This window comes from Pinus tabuliformis, chromosome 5_2, assembly GCF_031772625.1.
Source record: "Pinus tabuliformis cultivar Carrire ecotype Pingquan chromosome 5_2, CPIR1, whole genome shotgun sequence".
NCBI classification, from domain to species: domain Eukaryota; kingdom Viridiplantae; phylum Streptophyta; class Pinopsida; order Pinales; family Pinaceae; genus Pinus; species Pinus tabuliformis.
Genome location: NC_142306.1, coordinates 481,831,290 through 481,856,093, shown reverse-complemented (window position 1 = coordinate 481,856,093; position 24,804 = coordinate 481,831,290). Strand labels below are relative to the sequence as shown.

Below are 24,804 nucleotides of genomic sequence, written 5' to 3'. Positions count from 1 at the left end.
ATTCTATGATTGCTCTAGTAGATAGACATCAGATACTTCCTTATTAGGGATATGGTATGTCGATGAGCGAGGAGGCTCCATCGCATTGGGATTGATGTACAGGTCGCAGACATTCTGTCAACGCCCCGGGGAAAGGTCAAATTTGTGACTTTCTCGAATGACTTGGAGTCGTTGAGAGACCCTCTTATGAGGGTCCTGCATGTTGCATGCATTGAGCTCTGGGAGCTCCGGGGGGCTTGGGGTACTTACTAGAGTAACACGTGACCATAGGGCGACTCACCCTCCCCTAATGGTGCACTATGTACATGGTGAATGTCTCAGCGTTCCCCTGTGATACCCTAAGGCGACAGAGGGATAGGATGAATGGTTCTCTTGTCGAGGCATCCTACCCATGCAGTCTAGGACTCATGGGAAGTACCTCTCATCTCGCCAATGAGAAGGGAAATGGGGTTAGGGACCATAATAGTACTATCGATGGACGCATCATTGTATCTACCGTACTCCCTATGCTAGGAAAACCTCCATTGATCTAGGATCAATGAAATTGATCTGGAATCAGTATGATTGGTTTGAGACTTTCTTGTGATATTGATCTGGGATCGATAAAACTGACTTCGGGTCAGTAGAGAATGGTATGAGAAATTCTCGATCAATTCTTCTTCATGGTCCAGCAGAGCAGAGCAGAGATCAACAGAGCATAGCAGAGATCAATAGAGCAGAGCAGAGCAAAGTAGAGCTCAGTAGAGCAGGGCAGAACAAAGTAGAGCTTAGCAGAGCTCAGCAGAGCAGTGTAGGGTACTGATGCCAAAGATAGTACAGTCGGACATATGGATCAGCGGATGGAGCTCTCCCTAGTTGTGAGGGAGTGTTAAAATTGGCAACTAGGGCCACACTCCATGTGGGTCATCTTATTTATGGCAGCTGATATTTTCCTTGGATCCCTCTCATCGAGAGGTGTAACATTGATCTAAAGATCATCCGATTCCGATAAGTATTCATGGAGTTATGAATTTATGTGTTATAAGATAATTCGTCAAGGTTGGTGAGCAACCAAATAAACCCCACATGTGCTCAACATTTTAGTATAAAAGGAGAAGACTTGAGAGTCATTTCAACACGCACCTCTCTCTTCATTTCTCTCCACTTTTCTTGGGTTTTAGTGTAAGAGAAATCTAGGAGGAAGAAGCCCTAGACGCTGGAGGAAAGGAGGCTGCCCTAGCCGCAGCAAAGAAGACAGGCCAGTGAAGCTATGGAAGGGATCTACGTTGACCTAAAGGAGCTCATGGAGGGATCAAACCTTACCCTAGCCGCAGTTAGGAAGTGTCTTAGCCACAAAAATTTGGCTACTGTCCTAGCCCTAGACGCACTCCCCTAATCCGCAATTAAGGGTGCCCCTTACATGCTATCTAAGGAGATTCATAGTAGTTAGAGGAGGCTCCTAACCACAACACTTAAGGGTGCCCTAAGACGCAGTCATTGAGTGTTTTATATGCTGCAAAAAAGGCACGTATATGCAATAAAGGGGAGGTCTTAATACATAGTAAAAGGGAGCATCTAGCCACTAACAAGGAGACCTAAGAAGAGGCTCCTATCCGCTGTCCTAAAAGTGCCCTAAACACATGCCTAGGTGAAACCATTATTCGCTGAAAGGAGAAACCTTAGTAGTAATGAGGAGGTCTGGCCATAGGCTAATGGAAGACCTATGAACTGTCTCTGATCCATAGTTAGAAGGGTTGCTAAGTCATAACCAAAGGAAGCTTCAGAACATCAAGAATAAGAATAGTCAGATAGCTGTAGGTGACAACTCACTACTTTTGATGTTAGCACTATGATAAAGGCTGTTCTAGGTATGGGAATGCTTGCAAGTGGAAGTCACAGTCATAAGGTAAACCTGCGTGGTGAAGGAGTCTGCACTCAGACATATCTTAGACCTTGTAGAGTTGGCTTCAAATGCAGATTGGATGCTAATATTCTAAAGCATTGATGATGATTATATATCTGTTATAAAGATAGTTACTTCTGTGTTGCTATGTGCTAGGCCATAGGCCATAGCATCATAGCAAGGGTTTCTTAGAGCTGCTCTATTGGACGGTTGGGAGATTATGAAGGAAGATTAGTACAACTACATGTGCTCTCATCAAATCAGTAGCTTCTCACTGTCAAGGGACATGCAACAATACTATCATTGGTTGAAGACTGTCATGAGAATTTAGGATTGCATCTCCGAATTGTCATCATTAGTGGAATGATGATTTTGCTACTGCTGTCATAAAATCTCAGTTTTATGTATTTGAATTTTGTACTATCTCTTTCTTTGCTGAACTATTGAAGAATATAAGAAGAATTGATCAAGGGTTTCGCCACATTGGCGTTTGTCCTTGGCTGGTGCCACATCTTGTGTCCTCTTGTCTTAGCTTGTTTTCTGATGTTTATGTTTATGTTCTATCTGCACTTTAATATCATGCTGATGTGATTGTTAATTTGGAATTGATATTGAGCTAATGTGAAACCTTGAAGTAAATTGCTCTAAGCATAGAACATACCTAAAATTAACATGGTATCAGAGTTGAGGTGAAGACAAAGCCCAAGCAAGAGTGAAAGACCAATCACCAAAGGTAGTTTGACAAGGTCAAAGACTCAATAGGTCCCTCATCCCTCTTGCTGGCTAAAGATAAGCTCCGTAAAAGTCCATCATGGATGGAAGATGTCTCTAAATCTGACATTGGAAGAGCTAGAAGTGCTGGATTTCGTGAAGGGTAAAATCCCTGAGCCTCCATCAAATTCCCCAGCTGCTACAAAGAACAAGTACACTAAGGGTGGAAGGAAAGGCAGATGCCTTGCTTGCAATAAGTTTAGGCATTATGCGAAGGAGTGTCCAAATAGAAGGGACACATCACTTAATGATGGTAACAATCATTCCAGGGGCATCTTCAATGATCGAAGGAATGACAGGTACAATGGCAAAGGAAAAAGGAATGCAGGTCATTGAGGAAATGGTCGACTCTTCAAGAAAGCAAGGAACTCTAGGTATGAAGAATCAAATGTTGTTTCTAATAAGCAAGAGCAGTATTATCTTATGTCTGCCCTCTTCACTAACTCTCCTTCGGACTTATTGGGAAACTAGCTTATTGATAGTAGTGCTTCAAGGCAATTCATCAAATACAAGGAAGCTCTCTCTAATTTGTTAGAGAAGGGGACAATCGTGAAGATTATTCTTGGAGACAATGCCACCTATCCCGGAAAGGGTGTAGGGAATGTTACCCTTCAATTGAATGAGGGTAACACGATTCATTTACAAGAAGTTCTGATCTCAAGAAGAACCTCGTGTCCATTTTGGCAATGGAAGTCAAAGGTTTCAAGGTGGAATTCATCGATGGAAAGGTACGTGCTTGAAAAAGGAATTTTAAAGATGCTTTTACTCTTGGGTTCTGGGTTGGCACTTTGTATCAAGTTGTAGGAAGTCCATTGGGGACCATGTCATGTGACACATCTCTTCAATGGCACCAGAGCTCTGCCCATCTTCAGTGTAAGGGCCTACCCGATGTGAATCAGATGGTGAAAGGGATGCCTGAACTCAGAGAAGAGCATGAAGGTACATGTCTGAGATGTATTGAAGGAAATCTTACAAGGGGACCATTCCCCTCATGCAATAGCAAGACCACAGATGTGGAACAATCCGAGGGGTTTGAGATTAATGATCGAGAATCTCATGAATGCAGGGGGAAGGAAGCTCTCTATGATTTAAAGCAAGCACCCAGAGCTTGGTATGAGAGGATTGATAGCTATCTGATGAAGCTGAGATTCACTAGGAGTGAAGCCAATCCAAACCATTGCTTTAAGGTTGTGGATGATAGACCTCTCATACTGGTACCTTATGACGACGACCTCATTCTGGCAGGTGCAGACCCTCTCATTTGCAAAAGTAAGAGGGAGTTGGATTCCAGATTTGGAATGGTGAACTACAAGCCCGTGACTACCTCGATGGAGCCTAACTTTAAGTAGTTATACGGTAGTGATGCTGACCCTGATTTGGGAAATGCCTCTGAGTTTTATAAACTCATAATAGCATTGATGTTCTTGGTAAACTCCCGTCCGAATATATGTTTTGCAGTTAGCATGTTGAGCCCATATATGGTTGAGCCTCACTGGATTGGTGCCAAGAATCATTTGAGATATCTTCAGGGCACAATCTCTCACGGATTGAGATACACAGTCGAAAATGAGAAGTTTCATGATTATTCTGATGCTGACTAGGTAGGCAGTGTGGAGGATCGCAAGAGCACTTCTGGGTGCTGGTTCTCTTTGGGTTCTTCTTCGATATCCTGGATGAGCAGGAAGCAGAAGTCAGTTACTTTGAGCACTGATGAGGTCAGATACAAAGCTATGAGTATGGCCTCATGTGAAGCTGTCTAGTTGTGGAAGCTCTTCTGTGAGCTGTTTGGACACGTGCTAGATACCATTGTGATCTTTTGTGACAACCAGAGTGGGATTCGATTTTTAAAGCATCTCGTATTCTATGATCGCTCCAAGCATATAGACATCAAGTACCACTTTATCCGGGATATGGTACAATGGCGAGCAATAAGGCTCCATCACATTGGGACTGATGAGCAAGTCGTCGATATTCTGACAAAGCCCCTAGGAAAGGTCAAATTCTTGACTTTCTGAGAATGACTAGGAGTCGTGGAGAGACTCTTTGTTGATGGTCCTGTATGATAAGGACATTGAGCTCTAGGAGCTCTGGGGGGCTTGGGGGTACTTCTTGGAGCAATGAGCAACCATAGGGTGAGTGGTTTAGCCTTCCCCTAGTGGTTTGCTATGTAGGCAGGATGAGTGGTTCATCCTTCTCTTGCCGAGACACAATCATAGGGTGAGTGGTTCAGCCTTCCCCGAGTAATTTGTTGTGTACAGGGTGAGTGGTTCAACCTTCCCCTGGGATACCCCATGGCGACATGTAGGCAGGATGAGTGGTTCATCCTTCCCCTGGGATACCCCATGGCGACATGTAGGCAGGATGAGTGGTTCATCCTTCTCCTGCTGAGACATCCTACCCATGCAGTCTGGGACTCATGGGAAGTACCTCTTATCTGGCCAATGAGTACGGAAATGAGGATAGGGACCATAGTACTACTGATGGACGCATCGTGTAGTACCGTACTCCCTATGTTGGGATAATATTGATATGGGATCAATTGGAACTAACTTTGGGTCAGTGAGAGTGGTATGATACACTCTCTTTATTTGGAACTGATTTCAGATCAGTAAGAGTGGTATGCTACACTCCATTTGGAACTGATTTCGGATCAATAAGAGTGGTATGAGACACTCTCTTTATATGAGACTGACTTCAAGTCAGTAGAGAATGGTATGATACATTCTTGATCACTTCTTCTTCTTCATAGTTCAGCAGAGTAGTGCAGGGCACTGATGGCTGAGATAGTACGGATTGGCAGATGGATTAGCAGATGGAGTTCTCCTTGGTTGAGAGGGAGTGTTAAAATTGGCAACTAGGACCAAACTCCATGTGGGTCTACTTATTTATGGCAGCTGATATTTTACTTGGATTCCTCTTATCGAGAGGTGTAGGATTGATCTAAAGATCATTCGATTCCGACATGCATTCATGGAGATATGAATTTATTTATGTTACTTGATAATTCGTGAAACCATTAGCCTGCAGGCCTAGGTAAAACCATTATTCGCTGAAAGGAGAAACCTTAGCAGCAATGAGGAGGTCTGGCCGCAGGCTAATGGAAGACATATGAACTGTCTCTCATCCACAGCTAGAAGGGTTGCTAAGTCACAGCCAAAGGAAGCTTCAGGCTTCAGCACATCAAGAATAAGCATAGTCAGATAGCTGTAGGTGATAGCTCACTGCTGTAGATGTTAGCACTATGATAAAGGCTGTTCCAGGTATGGGAATGCTTGCAAGTGGAAGTCACAGTCATAAGGTAAACCAGTGTTGAAAATATCGGTATCGGCAAAATATCGGCGAGGGTCCAGAAAATATCTTATCGGCAATATCGGCGAAAATATCGGAAAAATATCGGCAAATATCGGCAAGCATAAAAAATAATTTTTTCAAATTTTTAAATATAGCCGATATTTTGCCGATATTTTCAAAATATCGCGATATTTTGCCGATATTTTCCGATATTTGCCGATATTTTGAAAATATCGCGATATTATCAAAACAGAAAATATCGCGATATTTTCTCGGCGATATATCGTTTTGCCGAAAATATCGCGATATTTTCGAATATCGCCGATATATCGCCGATATTATCAACAATGAGGTAAACCTGTGTGGTGAAGGAGTCTGCACTCAGACTTATCTCAGACCTTGTAGGGCTGGCTTCAATTGCAGATTGGATGTTAATATTCTGAAGCATTGATGATGACTATATATCTGTTATAAAGACAGTTACTTCTGTGTTACTATGTGCTAGGCCATAGCATCATAGCAAGGGTTTCTTAGAGCTGCTCTATTGGACAGTTGGGAGATTATGAAGGAAGATTAGTACAGCCACAGGTGCCCTCATCAAATCAGCAGCTTCTCACTGTCAAGGGACATGCAACAGTACTATCATTGGTTGAAGACTGTCATGGGAATTTAGGATTGCATCTCCGAACTGTCATCATTAGTGGAATGGTGATTTTGTTACTGCTGTCATAAAATCTCAGTTTTATGTATTTGTATTATCTCTCTCTCTCTCTCTCTATGCTGAACTATTGAAGAATATAAGAAGAATTGATCAAAGGTTTCCCCACATTGGGGTTTGTCCCTGGCTGGTGCCACATGTGTCCTCTTGTTTTGGCTTGTTTTCTGATGTTTATGTTTATGTTCTATCTGCACTTTACTATCATGCTGATGTGATTGCTAATCTGGAATTGATATTGAACTAATGTGAAAACTTGAAGTAAATTGCTCGAAGCATAGAACATACCTAAAATTAACAGTCTCACTTTCAGACATTCAATGGAGCCAAAAACTGACATATAGAGTGTCTTTGAATTTGTGCTTACAGTTTTATTTTCACTTAATTAGTTCATAGCTTTACTTAGATGAGGCATGGGGACTGTTCCCCGTGGTGCCAATACCAATGGAATAACATAATGTACTTTTGCACTGTCATTAGCCATTTTTGGCTGGACGTTACCATTTTCTTTCCTCCTGTCTTTTCTTACACCTCTCACAGCCTGTGATCAATTGAAGTTGACTAGCAAGTTTAATTATTAGGTATTACATTTGATAACCTCTTTATGTATGAATGAATAGATGTGTGCCATAAAATTTGCATAAGAATAGACTGATCATTATGTCTGATTTCCTAAAACAATAGGTCAGTATACTGTGCTATAGCCCCCTTTTTGCATTTCAATTCGGAGTATCACTCTGGTCTGATGATATGCATGCCATGTAGACAGAGAAGGATGGACTCATAAATCACTTGAAGAGCCACCAAAAACAGGTGCTAGAAAGAGAATATGGTGATGGGTCAGCTCCTATGTCAGATATGAAATTAATATATGACAAGCAGGTACTCACTGTCGAATTTGGAGCCTGAAGCTGCATTTGATTTTTTGAAGATAGATGCGTGTTTTGTTTTTAACGTAATGACATTGCAATTTCTTGTAAGAATTCATGTGTGCTACTCATTTGAGGATCCACCCTATGATGGCAACTTCTGTTCATCACCATGCAGTTTTTTTTGCATTGTTTTAAAATGTGGAAGGATTGTTTATTAACATTCATAAGATCAGAATGACCCACGGGACATAATTTCCATGTTAGGTTGTTGCAATCTGGTACCAATGCTATTAGTTCCAGGTTATAAGATTTCATCTCGCAGGTCAATCTGTGGGTCGTCCAATATTGGAATGTGTGCTTGTGTCTGCCCATTTGGTTTTTCTTTTGCTTCATTATATCATATACAAACTACTTTATTACATCTCATGTACACCTCTCTATCACTTCTTTGCCATAGATGCTTTTGGCACTCCCAGTGTACACACTCGTCATTGCTTTGTCGCAGTCTTATTGCCTTTTATTTTTTCATTAGTTGCTTAGAGAAACTTGCCTGAGTTTGGGGGCTGCACTACATAACATGGACTTCCTTTGCCTTTGGTGCCATGTCTGAGGGGTATCTATTCTACCAAAGTTGCTCAGGGCTTGCACCCTGCTTTACCCTTTTTTGACTTGCGATTTGGGCAGGGGAGGCTGCGGCAGGATCGGGACCCTGGTGGGTGGATCAATACTCCAATGACCTTACCAGTGAACTGTAGCCCTGTTGGCAAACTCATTGTCATCTTAGGCCACCATGGATATTAATATTTAAATTGAATTAAATTCAATTAAATTATGCAGAGCTTAAGATTCTAGCTTGTACTCAGCCGTGGACATACGAATGTAGTTAAAATTTTGGGAAACACAGGTATTACATTTTAATATTTTATATAAATTCTTAAATATTCATAAATATTTGAAAAATCCTTTATCTGTTCATAAACAACATATCCTTTTCTTTTGTTTTACTTTTTTTTACCATGTTTTCTGTTGCTTTTTTCCCATGTGTTGTCTTTGTGGGTGGTCCCACTCCACTTGGGAGACAAATTAACAATAAGTGCAATTTGAGCCTGGAAGTACTCTTTCTTTTCAAGAAATTGCCCGGATACATCACAAAAATGTTTTGCAAGATTTTTGTACAGGAAATGAGTGAATGACTGCATTTTGTACCAGTTTCTCATATTTTATAGATCAGAATTTTGGATCATGGATTAAAACTGACCCTATATATGTGGCCATACAAATATTTTTCTTTTGTAAGGACCATTGCAGAGTGAAAACAATTATAGGCTGATTTAGCTATGTTCCCAGGAAACGTGGGTTCAGGGATGGGGACGGGGACGGGGATGTCGTTTTTTGAAACAGGATGTGTGGGTTCATCGGGAGTATATTATAATTTATATATATAATATATAAATATTATATTTTATAAATTATAATATGTATGAGTTTGTATATTTTTCAACTTTAAACAAGAAAACTAAAATATTTATGATTTAAACTTTAAATATTTGAACACGCACATCATTGAACATTTCAACATTCACAATGAAATTTCAAAGTTTCTAGTTTGATATCAAGTGAAAATTGGAGTTTACATATTAATAAGAATCATAATATATGTCCATTGTCATACTACATTCAAAATTTGTCCCAAGGCATCTCCAAACAAGAAATAGGAAATTTTAAAATACTAAAATAAAAATTGCTAATAGTGAACAATGGCTTCCTCAAGCCATGTCATCAACATCTATGTCATTAGCATCACTCAGATCTTCAATTAGCATGCTCTCCAGGTAGGAATCACTCTCATCTTGAGGCTCTTGCAACTGGAGGTAGCTCAATAAGGCCATTTGGTTGTATCTCCTCGTCTACACACATAGCATCATTTGTGTATTGGTCCCATCTCTTGAAAGGACCCTCCTTGTACCCAGGGTCTTTTCGAGATATGAGACAAAATGTGCTATGAAAACATACACTAAGTTCTCTGCCTTCTTGGAGCCCAACATATTTCTCTTTACGGAATGGATAAAGGCATAAGTACTCCAATTCCTCTTGCAATATGAACTAGCTACCTAGAATATTAGGGGAAGCACATTAAATTAATTAAAAATTAAAAAATAAAATTAAAATGAACCCCAAAGAACCCAAAAGAACCTGATTTTGGGGTTCCAAGTACCCATGATCAGGGTTCTCTGTACCTGTCAAGACAAAAGAACCCAATTGTTTTTAATGAAGAACCCGGTTCTTATGGGTTCTTCTCAGAAGCACCCATACCTGAATCTGGTACTTGGGGACGAGAACCCGGGACAAGTTCGAGAACCCCACCCCCGGGTTCGCGAACCCGTGCAACATAGCTATTTAGTTGCTTACAAATATTCCTCAAAGGCATACTACTGATTCTTGATGGGTATTCCTTTGTTTAATAAATGCAATCTTTGTCACGCTTCTATTTATCATCTGTGAGTTGCCTTTTCCATAGCTAAGAATAAGTTGAGTGATTCCCTGTAAACCATGCAATAGTTTAGACGCATCTTATGGCAAGTAATAAAAGAATTGAACCAAATGCTGGAAAACTGATGAGTACTATTCTAATGTGAGGGCCTCAATATAGTCAAACAACTATAGTTTAACTTGATAGCTTGTGCTAATTCTTTTATACCAGATCTGATTTATTTTACTTCAACAATTTATTAAAAACCCAGACAATATTTATCTCAAATATTTCCAAAATTGCTGATAAAACAAACACGTTGGTATATAAACTTTTAGAAATTAAAATGCAGTAGAAGCAAAAGAAGGAAATCAATTACACTACAACAAATTTGTGCCCAACACAATCTTCCTTCAGATTAAATTTCTCAGGAAAATTTGGGCCTAGACCAACAAAGAATACACAAAAAAATACAAATGCAAATTTGTGCCCAACACAATCTTCCTTCATATTAAATTTCTCAGGAAAATTTGGGCCTAGACCAACAAAGAATACATAGAAAAATACAACTGCTTGGAACCTGAAACTTGACCCCGTTGGGAAAAATTGGCCTCAAGGAAATCAGCCCCTAGAAATCGGTATGACCGAAGAAGCTCAACCTCTGGAAGTTTTGCCTCCCTCACCAACAATTCGGCCTCTCTTTTCTCTCGTACGACCCTTGTGCACTTGAAAAATTCGGCCTCTGGATATTTTGACCCTTCTCTTCAGCTGACTCAACTTCTCTCTCCTAACTTCAGCGTCCCTGAATTTTTCTCCTGAAATTCCCTGCTGCATTCTTCTCTCTTCTCCTCAATCTAATTGATTCTATTGCTCTTGAGAAAATCGCTCGCTCAACAATTGCATGTCATCATCTCATGTTAAAATTGGAAACTAGGGCCAAACTCCATGTGGGTCATCTTATTTATGCCAATTGATATTTTTCTTGGATTCCTCTCATCGAGAGGTGTAGGATTGATCTAAAGATCATCCGATTCCGATAAGTATTCATGGAGATATGAATTTATTTGTGTTATGGGACAATTCGTCAAGGTCGGCTAGCAACCAAATTGCTCCCACTTGCGTTCAATGTTTTAGTATAAATAGAGGTGCCTTGAAAGTCATTTAGACACACATTCTTCTTGTGATCTCTTCCTCTCCACTTGTCTTTGGGTTTTTGGTGGGAGGAAGAGATCTTAAGAGACTACGTAGCCCTAAGAAGAGGATGCCCTAGCTCAACGCTGTCATGGAGAAGGCATGCCCTAGATCTAAACGCTGCCATGAGAAGGAAGAGTCTTGGACATGTCCTAGCCGCAGTCAAGAGGGGCAGTAAAGTGTAAGCCCTCAACATAGCCAAGAAAAGGGTCTCCTATCTAAGGGAGTTTCAATGCTATCCAAGGAGCCCTAAAGGAAGCCCTAGCCGCAGAAATTAGGAGGATGTTTGCAGCCCTATGGATGCTGTTAAGAGGGATATGCCATGCCCTCGTCTGCTATGCTAAAAGAATCAAGGACGCAGTCAAAGGAGGTCTTAACTTGTAAAAGACTTCGCTGTCATGAGGAAGCCCCACTGCCTAAACGCAAACCTAAAGGGAGATACCTTATCTGCTGATCTAAATCAAGGCAGCCCTAAACGCTGTCTATGAAAGATGTTCTAGTCGTAGTAGGAGGAGAGTCCTAGCAGCCATTAAGGGAGAGGTATAGCTGCTGTGAAAGGAAGATCTGATCGCAATCAAAGGAGGCTTATTTCAGTAGTCAAAAGAACCTCAACCACAACAACAAAGAGACTGATCAACGTGTACATTTGAGAGCTGTTTCAGGGGTCAAATTAAAGGGTTGAATTGCTTGCTAGTAGGAGGTTTGAGTGAGCTCTTGCTGGAAGGATGTCAGTCACTCTATAGGCTGTCATAATCATGTTCTAAGGACTACTGTATGCCACTGTAATAAGAAGAGAGCATAGACAATTCAGTCATTGTTAAGGGCTTGACGGCTACTCTGAATAGGGAAGGCAACGATCTTTCCTTGGAGATCAATTGCAGTCAAATCTAGGCAGATTTTGAGGACTGTTAGGAGACTACACCTTGGACCTGTTAAAGGAGTCTAGCTGCTCTGCTAGACTGTAAGCCATAGCAAGCAACTAAGACTGGTGAGTGCAATGGCTGATGGTTGCAGCATATTGGATGCCATGATGGATGCGGCATGATGGGTGTAACATTGGGTGCAACTCAGTGATGGGAGCAACACAGTGATGAGAGCAGCTCTGTGATTGGATGCAACACAGGGAGCTGCAGCATGATGATAAGGTGCAGCAGTATGATGTGTGCAGCATGGTAATGAGGTCCAGCATGATGATTGAGTGTAGCATAGTGAGGAGTAGCATGGTGATGGAGTCACCTTGGATCAGTGGAAGCAGTATGCCTTCTACTTAGCTCAGATTAGCTATCTCATATGCTATCTTCTTAGAGAAGATCTCTGCTCTTATTTAGATAAGTCAAAAGGTTGACTTCTGATGTATATGTACTATCTCTTTCTCTCTGCTGAACTATTGAAGAACATAAAAGAATAATTGATCAAGGGTTTCCCCACATTGGGGTTTATCCCTGGCTAGCGCCACATCTTGTGTCCTCTTGGCTTGGCTTGTCTTCTGCGATTTATGTTTATGTTGTATCTGCATTTTACTATCAAAGCCTGGGTGAAGACAAGCCCAAGAAGACTTGCTGTCCTTTCTCATTTTCTGCTGAAATATCACTTGCTGTCCCTTCTATTTTGCTGCTCATTTTCCACTGAAATATCACTTCTTGTCCATTCTTTTTGCTACTCATTTTATTTTGAAATATCACTTGTTGTCCCTTCTATTTGCTGCTCATTTTCTGCTGAAATTTCACTTGCTATCCATTCTATTTGCTGCTGAAATATCACTTGCTTCCCCTTCTATTTGCTGCTGAAATTTGTTTGAGTAGATCACGATGTCTTCTTCTTACTTGAAGAATGAAGAGAAGTTGTTGATGCTTCAAATTTCTTCCCTTGGAAGGCAAGATTGGATATTACTCTTAAGGAACATGATGTACTAGAGTATCTTGAAGTAGAGGTAGCAAAACCAACAGAAAACTATAATGCTGCTATCAAGGCTAGATACAAGAAAGGAGAAGTCAAGGCTAAAAATATTATCCTTGATTCCCTTGCATACCATCTCATCACTGGTGTCTCCAACTTGAAGAAATCCGAAGAAATGTATGATAAGCTGACTGAAATGTATCAGATGAACAACTTGAGTCAAATTCTTTCTTTAAAGAATCAACTCAAGGATATTAAGATGAACAAATGAGACCATTCAAGCATACTTCATGAGGATATCTCAAATCAAAGATCAGTTGTCAACAATTGGTGAAATTGTATCTGATAAAGAGCTGTCGTTGATTATGCTTGGAGGTTTTTCTCCAACTTGGGAAATTTTTATTACTACCATTAGCAACAATGACAAGTTTCCCACATTTGATGAGCTCCTGGGAAAGTGTAGTCAAGAAGAGGTCCAAATGATATCTAGAGGAAGAATTCTCAAGCAAGAGGAGGGAGAACTTACTGCCTTTGTTGTCCAAGGAAAAAAGTAGAGAGGAAGAAGAAGTCATCATTGTTCGAGAAACCCTGCTCCTAGATCCAATAGTTCCTTTAAATGGAGCAAAGACTTATGAAAAGTCCAATGCTACAATGGCCATAAGCATGGCTACTATGCTCATGATTGTCCAGAAATCATAAGAGCACTGAGATCCAACTACAACAATCGTACCAACAAATTTGATTATAGAAGAAGAAGAGAAGCTCCTTCTGCTCATAAAGGAAGTTACCGTCCTTCAAGAAACCCAAGGTATGATAACAATGCAGCCAGAACACAATCATAATACTTTCTTGTTTATTCTCTTTTTAGTTCCTCTCTTGCAGATTCTTGTGACAACTGGTTGGTTGATAGTGGTGCCTCATGGCACTTTACTGGTTATAAAGAAGTTCTCTCAAATCTTGTTTCTTTCCATCTAGATCAAGGTAAAAGTATATCACTTCAAGAATTTTTGTATGTACTTGGTTTGAAAAAGAATCTTATATCCATATCTGCTTTAGAAGATAAAGCAACGAAAATTGCTTTCACAAAAGGTAAAGTTCTCAGTTGGTTGATGAAATCTAGCATGAGAGATGCCTTCGCTTTGGGATCAAGATGTGAAGGTCTACATAAAGTCAATGGAAGACCAATCCTGCACTGATCCATGACAACAATCATCAAAGTGAACTTTGTCACCAAAGGTTTGCTCATCTGCACTATAAAACATTACCTCATGTGAGAAAACTGGTTTCTGGAATGCTGAAAATTAGAGCAGATCATGATGGAGTTTGCCAAGGATGCGCAAGTGGAAAACAAGTAGAGGGACCATTTCCTTTGAGCAAAAACCGAACTAATCAGGTACTTCATCTTATACATGTTGATTATGTGGGCCTATGCCTGTAACTTCTCTTGGTGGTTATTTGTATTATATAATCTTTGTGGATGATTTTTCTTGCAAGACATGGATTTATTTTTTGAAAAATAAAAGTCAAGCATTTAACATGTTCAAAGAATACCAAGCTTTGGTAGAAAACAAACTCGAAAGCATATCAAAATCTTCAAATTTGACAATGGAGGAGAGTTCACTTCCAATGATTTCATCGACTTATGCAAAGAAGCTGGAATCAGGAAGGAGACCACCATACCATATAACTCGAAACAAAATGGTGTGGCCGAAAGAAATAATAGAACTATTATGGAAGTAGTCAAAGCAATGTTGCTTGATCAGAAACTACCAAAGCTCCTATGGGGAGAAGCTGCTAACACAACTGTCTATGTCCAAAATAGATCTCCTCACCATGCCCTAAACAACAAGACTCTTGAAGAAGTCTTCTCTGGTGAAAAGCTCGAGGTTGGGCACTTGAGAATCTTTGGTTATCCTGTCTACTTCCATTTGCCAAAAGAAAAGAGGAACAAGCTGGAAGCTTCAGGTAAGAAAGGTATGTTTGTTGGTTATTTTGTGAATTCAAAAGCTTACAGAATATACATACCTGGTCAAAGAAATATAGAGTTTAGCAAGGATGTAACATTTGATGAAGGTGCAACTCTTGGAAAGGCAAGAGACACTCCTCTTCCTACTACTAATGTTGATAGACAAGATGATACATTTGAAATACAAGAAGATCTTGAGGCTGAACCTAATCTTGTTGATGAATCCATGGAGCCCATGGACCCCTTGGATCCTCCTGCATGTGATCCTTCTGCTAGAAAGAGACCATTATGGCTTTGTGACACTCTTCAAGCAATTGATAAAAACGCTGCCCCAAGAGGAACCTTTAGAGAAAGCAAGAAACCATGCTGGTTCTAGGGATATGTTGTAGCCATGAGCAACATTATTCAAGGAGAACCATGCACTTTTTAAGAAGTTGTGATAGAACAAGTATGGAAAGATGTAATGGCTGAAGAATATGAGGCCATCCTTCATGATGATGTATGGTGTGAAAATTCCAAAATTGAAATCCTATTTTTACAACTGGAAATTATTCTTCTAATTGTTAATTAATTTTAACAATTTATTTGCTACAACAAATACTGAATAAATCACACTGCAACCTTCACAAATAAAATACTGCAGAAATAATAGCGCTGGAAATTGAGAAAATACTAGCACACACATAAAAATGACATCGTTATTTTTGGACAAATGTCCCTGGAAAATCCCAACTTGGGAAAATTAGTGCAACATTTGAGGGTTTTATTATTATGCAACAATGAAATTCTAAGTACAATCTATGGATGCCCAACTGACAATCCGAACAACAAGAAAATATGGCCAAAAATATTTAAGGGAATTGCCCTTATTCAACAAGCAACCCCGACACAACTTCCCTTCAGAAAATTCATCCTCCTGGATCCTCTGCGTCAACCTCTGCGCAGTGCTTGCGCAGATCCTTGGACGTCTAAGCCCGAAACTATCTCTGGTGAAGTCGTTTTGCATGTCTCTGTTAATTCTTCGGCCCTGTGGAAGACTTTCCCGGCCTCTGGAAGTTAAATCAATTTTTCCTCTAGCCAAATTGAATTGCTTTTCTAAAGCAACTGCACAGTGCTCTGCGTTGCCTCACTGGGAATAACTCGGCCTCCTTGATGTTGCCTCTCTGGATCTGGAAAACTTCCTCCGGATCACTATCTCTGCCCCTCACCATCTTTGCTTCCTCACTGAAGCTCAAACTCTCCAATAACTAACTGTTGCTACTTTGGAAAATTGAATTCTCCAAGTGACTCTAGTGTATTTTCCATCACCACATCGATCGCTTCTTATATCTTTCTGTTGGGACTCCAACGACCAAGATTAAATCTTAATCGATGGCTCAGATAATTTCTGGATCAATCTGTGTGAGTTTCTAGAGAATTCTCACCTTGACTTATTTAATTCTGACTAATTAACCAGTTTTCCTAAGTTTAGACTTAGGAAACATTAAAAAATTGGTTAATAATCTAATTAAGTCATCTCTAGGTGGAATTTCCAGAAACAAATTCTGGGTTTGGAGATCTCATGTTTTCTACCTCTCCACCAAATTTCGTGGCTAGAACACATTCAATGCTACAGAAACTAACATATGGGAAGTAGTTCCAAGACTCCAAGTAAGTCTGTTGTGTCTTCTAAATGGTTGTATAAAATTAAGCATGGTGCTAATGGTGGTATTGAAAAATATAAAGCTAGATTTGTGGCCAGAGATTTCTCTCAGAAAGAGGGAATAGACTATGATGATATTTTTGCACTTGTTGTTTGATACACCACCATCCAATCTATTATGGATCTAGCTGCTAGTCAGGGATGGACTCTTCACCAAATGCATGTGAAGACTGCTTTTCTGCATGGCTTCCTTAAGGAAGAAGTATTTGTGGAGCAACCACAAGGCTTTGAAGTAAATGACTTGAAAACTCATGTGTGTAGACTGAAGAAAGCCCTCTATGGTTTGAAGCAAGACCCAAGAGCTTGGTATACTTGCATCAATAGCTTCTTGATGAAGCTTGGTTTTACAAGAGGCAATTTTGATCCAAATCTTTACTTCAAAATGATTCGAGGTATGCCTTTGATTTTGGTATTATATGTTTATGATTTATTTTTGACCGGTGTTGAACCTCTTATGCTCTAGTGTAAGAGGGAGTTAGCTTCTGAATTTGAAATGAAATATCTTCATTTGATGCACTACTTTTTGGGCCTAGAAGTATGGCAGAGACCTGGTGACATTTTCATTTCTCAAGGAAAATGTGTTATCAAGCTACTAGAAAGATTTGGCATGATAGAATGTCAGTCCATGAATACTCCAATGGAGATGAATTTCAAGAAGTCATGTGGTGAAACTGCAAGACTTAATTTGGTTAATTCTTTTGAGTATCAATGACTGATTGGGGCACTAATGTTCTTAGTGAACACTAGATCGAACATATGTTTTACAGTCAATACTCTGAGCCAATATATGATTAAGCCATTACATGCACATTGGATTGCTGCAAAGCATGTGTTGAGATACTTGCATGGGACCATCAATCTTGGATTGAGATTTACTGTCAGAGATGTAAGACTACACGGGTACTCTGATGCTGATTGGGCTGGTAACTCTAATGACAAAGAGCGCACATTTGGGTGTTGCTTCAACTTGGGATCTGCCATGATATCTTGGATGAGCAGAAAACAAAAGTTTCTAGCCTTGACACAACTGAAGACGGGTACATTGCTGCTAGCATGGTTAGCTGTGAGATAGTATGGTTATGGAAGCTCTTTGGAAGACTGTTTGAGCATGTATTGGATAAGACAGAAATTTACTGTGACAATAAGAGTGGGATTCGACTGGCTAAAAATCCCATGTTCCATGACATGTCCAAGCACATTGAGATCAAATATCACTATATTCGGGATATGGTGCAGAGGGGAGCAGTGGGACTCCATCATATTGTAATTGATGATCAAATAACAAACATACCTGCCAAGACTTTGCTGAAAGGGAAGTTCTTGGTTTTTATAGAGCAACTTGGACTGACGGATATGACCCTTCCTGGGGGGGGGGCGGTCATGGATGACAGAGATGAGACTTGGTTGTGTGTGATCCTTGTCAAGTGCTAATTCCCCCAAGCAGAGACGAGAATTGGTTGTGTGTGATACTTGACAGGTGGTGATCCCCCCAAGCAGAGATGGGACTTGGTTGTGCGTGATCCTTGACAAGTGGTAATCCGCCCAAGCAGAGATTAGACTTGGTTTTGCGAGATCCTTGTCATGTGTTGGCAAGTGGTAATGCCCCCGTGCAAATATAGGGTAATGGATGAATCTCCCCTATGATGATTCTTCTTCATTAGATTGTAACATCATTGTTCCAAAGCAGAGATCCTTGTTTCAGAAAGAAATTCCTCCCTAGCCGAGAGGGAGTGTTGAAAATTGGCAGCTAAGGGATGAATTTCCTTGAATAAAATCTCATTTCTAACACCTCTAGGGTGACTTTCTAAAAATAGAAAGTCATGTCTATCATTTCAAGCATGACTTTCCAAAAATAGTAAATCACCTTGCTTTAATTTGTAATCAAGTATAGATGATGGAAAATCACTTAACTTATCCTTTATCAATCTTAATTGTTCAAATTTTACTTAATCATCAATATTATCATTAATATTATTATCAGTGTTGAAAATATTGGTATCGGCAAAATATCGGCGAGGGTCCAAAAAACATATTATCAGCAATATCAACGAACATATTGGCAAAATATTGGCAAATATCGGTAAGCATAAAAAATGCATAATATATTCATTTTTTTCAGATTTTTAATCATATAAAGCAATAACAACATGAAATAAACACATTGGCACATAAATATGAAGAAAGCACTGATATATATGATGTCAAATAGAAATGATACATCAAAGGCAATACCAAATCCTGCTGATCCCTGATAATTGTCCATTTACTTACCTTTGGGCGTGGGCAACCTTATTTCATGTTGGTGGTTGAGTTACTAGTATCCCAAACACTCCCTATACAGAAGGTTCTAATACGGTCATAATGATTGTCATTGCAAAATGCATAACAAAGAAGGAAAAAGTTTATGGAGGTGTGTAGCAAGGAGGTTCAATTAGCTATAGCCTATACAGAAGCTTTGAAACAAAGTCAAATGTACAGTGCTGTCAGTTATGTGTTCTCACACAGGTTTATCTTATCTGAGAAATGAAAACCAAGCCATAAGGTTCAAAACAAATGAAAACCACCACTGAAGGACCTAATTGACAAATGAAAACCAGCACTGAAGGATCTAATAAATCAATTCATTGTCGTAAGCAGCATTGAAAAGGGAAGGAAACGAGTTTTATGTTTAATCTGGATTCATTTGTCCACTAGCCACACTTGCATCTGCGTTTGGGCATCCTCTTTAGTCTCTCAATCCCCTCTTTAGTCTTCCAACCATGTAGGTTGGAAATTGTGCTACCTTACAATGTAGCAACATGACATCAGCACAATTAGGATAAATAGAGGCAAAAGTTAAACATTTTCACGAAGGACAAATGCCTTGAATCTAGATATGGGTTCTTATCCTGATTAAGCCCAAGGGTTAGCTCAGACAGTTATAGCCTTACAATGTAGCAACATGACATCAGCACAATTAGGATAAATAGAGGCAAAAGTTAAACATTTTCACGAAGGACAAATGCCTTGAATCTAGATATGGGTTCTTATCCTGATTAAGCCCAAGGGTTAGCTCAGACAGTTATAGCCCATACCCAAGGCATATTTCCAATGGGGAAGCGATAGGTCATAGGTTCAAATCAGGTAAGTCCCTCAGGGCTACCAGCCACTATTGTGACTGACAGTTGAGCCACCCTCCATCCAGATATCACAGGGAAGAGTGAGGGATTCTGCATGGTTTCCCTTGAAAAAGAAAAGGTCCTTACCCCCATTTCCCAGCAATCTTTGAAGACAAAAACAATTATACAGTTCCATGACAACAATACCTCAAAGGTAAAATTGAAAAATAAAATCATGTTTTGTGAACCTAACAACCTTTAACAGCAGGAGAAATGAAAGTGTGAGACAAATTATTGGACAAATGCAACAGAAATTAGTTTTCCCTGGTTAAAAGATCTGCATTGTTTGTTTTCCTTTCAAATTTAAGCTGGTGAGACTGAGGGCTCAAACACAAGTCCACACTTACCGGGTGCTCTCTATGGTATGAGAGGACTGCACTATCGTTGTGTGGAGACACAAGGCATGTGCTAATGTCAGCTATTGTGCCATTAATCCCAAACGTCAATACTTATACTATCACAACATTCCATAGAATCATCAGAGCGTTCAATATCATCACAATTGTACTTTCTCATCTTGTTTGGAAAGCACAATTCAGTTTATTCCAGAAAAATATTTGGCTATATTTTCTGAGATATTCATTCTTTCAATACATGCTTCTATTGATAGCATCCATCGAGCAGCTGATGGTTCTCAAATTCTCCTTAAATCTAAATTCTAGATACCTATTACTTCCTTCCAGACGAGAAAAATACCAGTAAGAAAGCAAAAGGATAAAATTATAATACCAATCAGCATTTAATCATCTTTATGAAAAAAATAGAAATGATATAGAGCATGTAAGACGCAAGTTCTGGATATGGATTGAAACTCCAATTAATATGCATTGAAGCAAACTCATTGCTTTTGATTTTGACATTATCAATTAAAGATAGGTAGAAAGAACCACAGAACTAAGAACAGAGAATATTAAATTCAAAATTTTTGAGTTTGTCATGTGACGAAGGGCAAACAGTTAGAGGATGCCAAGGCATCACCCAGGGTAATGAAACTTAAGTTACGGCATTTTTCTCTGTCTCCCGGCGATATTTTAGCTCGTTGCGCGATATTTCCCCGAGATATCGCCGATATTTCCGAAATATCGCGATATTTTCTGGGAGACAAAATATCGCGATATTTTCTCGGTGATATCTCGTCTCCCTGAAAATACCGCGATATTTCCGAATATCAGCGATATTATATACACTGATTATTATTATCCTTATGATATTATAATATTATTATCAAAATGGAATTACATGTCACCTTTCCTACTTGGCACTTAATCATGCCACTTCACACCTCTCTCTCTTTGATGGCACTCATAAATCTCTCTCTCAGCCAATGATGCATTACTCTCTCTCTCTCTCTCTTTGGATTCGTTGCACTCCTCTTACACTCTTACACTCATTAAAGACTCATCATAAAAGATTTCTCTTATGCATTCATCAATGCATATGTTACACTCTCTCCTTTATGGCATGAGTTACAAGGCATGCATACCTCTCTCCTTTATGGCATGAGTTACAAGGCATGCGTACTTCTCCCCTTTATGGCATGAGTTACAAGGCATTCGTACCCCTCTCCCTAAATTGGCATATGTTACTCTTCCTCAAGGCATGCGAGTTACTCATTCATGACATGAACTCATTGCTCATATATATATGTGTTTCATATCTTCACTCCTCACATACTTGTGCATTGTGAAAGGAGAATTCAAACTTGTGAAAGGTAGAGTTGGAGAGAGAGAGAGAGAGAGACTTGGAGAGTAAGAGCAGAGATTGGTGAGCCAAAGTGATCTAGTGTTTGCATCAACTGCTGCTACTAGAGATTTTCTTGCTACAACTAGTTCAAATTTGGGTGATCTTACTCATTCTCGATATCTCATTGTATTCTGCTTCTTTGTTGAACAATTGATTTCTAATAGAAGAAGAATCTGGTTGGGTTTTCCCCTTGTGGGTTTTGCCCTGGTCATTGGACCTAAATTCTATGTGTCTCATTGTGTTCTTGGCTGTCTTCTATTGTGCATATGGTTTATATGGTGCATGTTCTAACTGCAATTGCTTAACTAATGTTGCAATTGAAAGAATTTTCATAATAAGTAATTGTTTTAGCATAGAACATCAGTTTTCAACAAGCCCTAGCTAGCGACTTATCCTTGAGGGGCTGAAATCAAATTTTGGAGGAGAAGACATTTTAGTGTAGGTTTTATGGATGACCAACAAAGTGACCAAAGCCAGTGCCTAGTCCTTGTGTGATGGAGTCTATGGGGATGTACGATTTGCTAGATCTTGGCAAGGAGTAAGGGAATATTGGAACCCTAGATTTCAAAACCCTTGATATCACTTTTGTGAGGGAGCAAAGTCAATTGTGAGAGCTAGTTGAAAGCTTCACCAATGGAATTGTCATTTGCATTTTATAAGTCAGTAATGCATGCAATATTGACATCTAGAATCCATAAAATGATTTTCAACAATAACTAGCACAATAAAAACTCTAGATAATTAACCATTCCATACATTAGACACAAAGATGCAAAGATTTATCAAATCCAAGGTACACTTACAAGATAGAATGTTTGAACAAAGACTTTATTGGTCCAAAATGACATCTCCAAAACCAAAGAAATACCTGCAGTTGCGAAATCCACCATAGATTCACATCTCCACAAGATGCAAACTAGGCTAAAATGCTCTAAGAGGGTTGAAAACAACCGCAAGTGATGATCAACAATGAAATGAACCTATCCTCTACTTATATGAGGATTAGGACAAGTAATTATGCCTAACAAAGCCCCTAAAACAAGTTTGACTTTTAAATGTACGTGGGTTGCAAGCCAACCTATTAGCTAACAACAAAATGAGCCTAATTTGCCCACACATGTGAGTCGTAGCTTCCTTTATCGCTGATGTCATCCATAAGTGATGGTCCAAATGCCATGTCCAAGGGTGATGAGGTGTCCAAGAAGGTATAGATTCCTATAGTGTCCAAAATTTGAGGGTTGGCGCTGAAATTCTCCTCAATATCCCTTGTGGGGTCCCAAAATCCAATTGGGGTGCCATGAAGTGGTCTCCATGGGTCTCCATCTGTCAGACAAGGCCTCTTCCTCTCCAGCATGAATGCTTCCTCTAGTTCAACAAGCCCTCCCTAGTCTCTCAGTGTGAGACCATGCTCATCTGGGCTCTGAATCAACTCCTACCCATCAAGTGGTGTCACCTTGAAGAATCCTCAAATTTGGGTTAAAGTAAGCCAACGCCTTGGGTCTTGGATGTGCTCTGGGACATGTGTCATTTGCTAAAGTTGCTAGGAAGTTCTAGACTCTCAACATTGCACTTTTTTTGGCTATTGTACTCCTCTGAAGAGTGTGGGTACCTATGCAGTGGGTGTTGAAAGCCTGGGTTGCTGAACTGCTTGACAAGAACAACATGGATTCTAGTGAAGGCAACTAGTCATTAGGGACTAAGATCAGTAATGCATCTAAGTGAACCAAACTTAGTGAAGGCAATTTAATACTTCAAACATGGATCCCTTTCCAAAATTAAGACCAAGATCTCGAAAAGTTGTTTTATTCCTAGGTACGGGTGGCTAAAGATCAACCCTATTAGGTGCTTCCAATGCATAAGGGGAAGTAACAGATCCTTGATCCACCTTTCAATTGGTAGGTGTTAGTGAATAATAATGTGGTAATGGAGGGGAGAAGATTTCATGGTCATTGCCATGGTCAAAGGGACCAGCTGATGGGGGTGTCCACATCATGAGCATATAGATGTGAGGAGGGAGCATTCGTGGATGCATGAGTTACCAACTGAACCTTGGTTTTTCCACCCCTTTTGTGTACTTTTTACTTCTTGATTAGTCCTTATATTACTGCTTATAGCTCAAGGGTTAGAATTTGCTTTGTATGATGTAGTAGTTTTATAACTCCTTTAAGATGAGTTAGTATATTGCTCATCGAAGTTGGAACATGCAATGGTTCCTTCTTTGATGTAAATGGAAGATTATGTGCTCGAGAACTGGGTGATGGCCATATGAGGTAGGTAGAGCTCATGCTAGGCTTTTGCCCATGTGCTAATCTTTATGTCTCGACCATCTTTTGCATTTTGGTTTTTCTTTGTTTTGTTTTATTGTGGCCATGATATGCTCTTTCCCTTTATTTTAGCTGCATCATCCTCCCAGGGCAAAGTTTTTGGGTCCTACTCAAGGTATGTGAACATGTGAGTGCCAAATTCACAAGAACCAATGGCAGTTTCATTATAGGAGAAGAATAGTTGAAGTATTACAGATTCAAGAAAGGAAGCGCTGACAAACAATCTCTATGTGAAAATGAATCGAGATAACCTAACAATTATCGAAATATATGTGGATGATATAATCTTTGGAAGTAGTGATGATAGATTGAGTAAAGACGTTGCCACAAAAATGCGAAGTGAGTTTGAAATGTCTGTGATTGGCGAACTGAAATACTTTTTAGGGCTTTAGATTTCTTAGCACGATAAAGGAAGATTCATATATCAAACCAAGTACATCAAAGAAATGCTCAAGAAATTCCAGATGGAAGATTGCAAATTAGTCCTTACCCCCATGGTAACATGTTGCAAGTTAATCTTAGAAAATTCGTCAAAGGATGTGGACCAAAGGTTGTATAGATCCATGATTGGTAGTCTCTTATATGTGACAACCTCCCGACCTGATGTGGTGTAGGCAGTTGGACAAATAGCAAGATTCCAAGCAGCACCAAAAGAATCTCATATTATTGCAGTCAAAAGAATTCTTCGATATCTTAAGGGCACAACGAAATATGGTCTATGGTATCCCAAAGGAAATGATCTGGTTATCCAAATTTATACAGATGCAGATTGGGCATGAAGTGTTGATGATCGTAAGAGTACTAGTGGAACATCATTTTATCT

General features: G+C 39.6%; 1 protein-coding gene across 8 annotated transcripts in view; it reads left to right on the top strand.

Annotated features, from left to right (window-relative positions):
• LOC149159758 (golgin candidate 3-like) overlaps positions 1 to 24,804 on the top strand; it is a 376,835-nt gene that overhangs the window by 195,071 nt on the left and 156,960 nt on the right. For 6 of the 8 annotated variants that reach the window (XM_089436562.1, XM_089436560.1, XM_089436558.1 and 3 more), the window contains one exon: positions 7,425 to 7,541. The exons of the other annotated variants lie outside the window; for them this stretch is intronic. In XM_089436562.1, the coding sequence (XP_089292688.1) occupies positions 7,425 to 7,541 (117 nt within the window). The remainder of the gene's footprint in view (positions 1 to 7,424; positions 7,542 to 24,804) is intronic. 8 annotated transcript variants of the gene reach the window in all.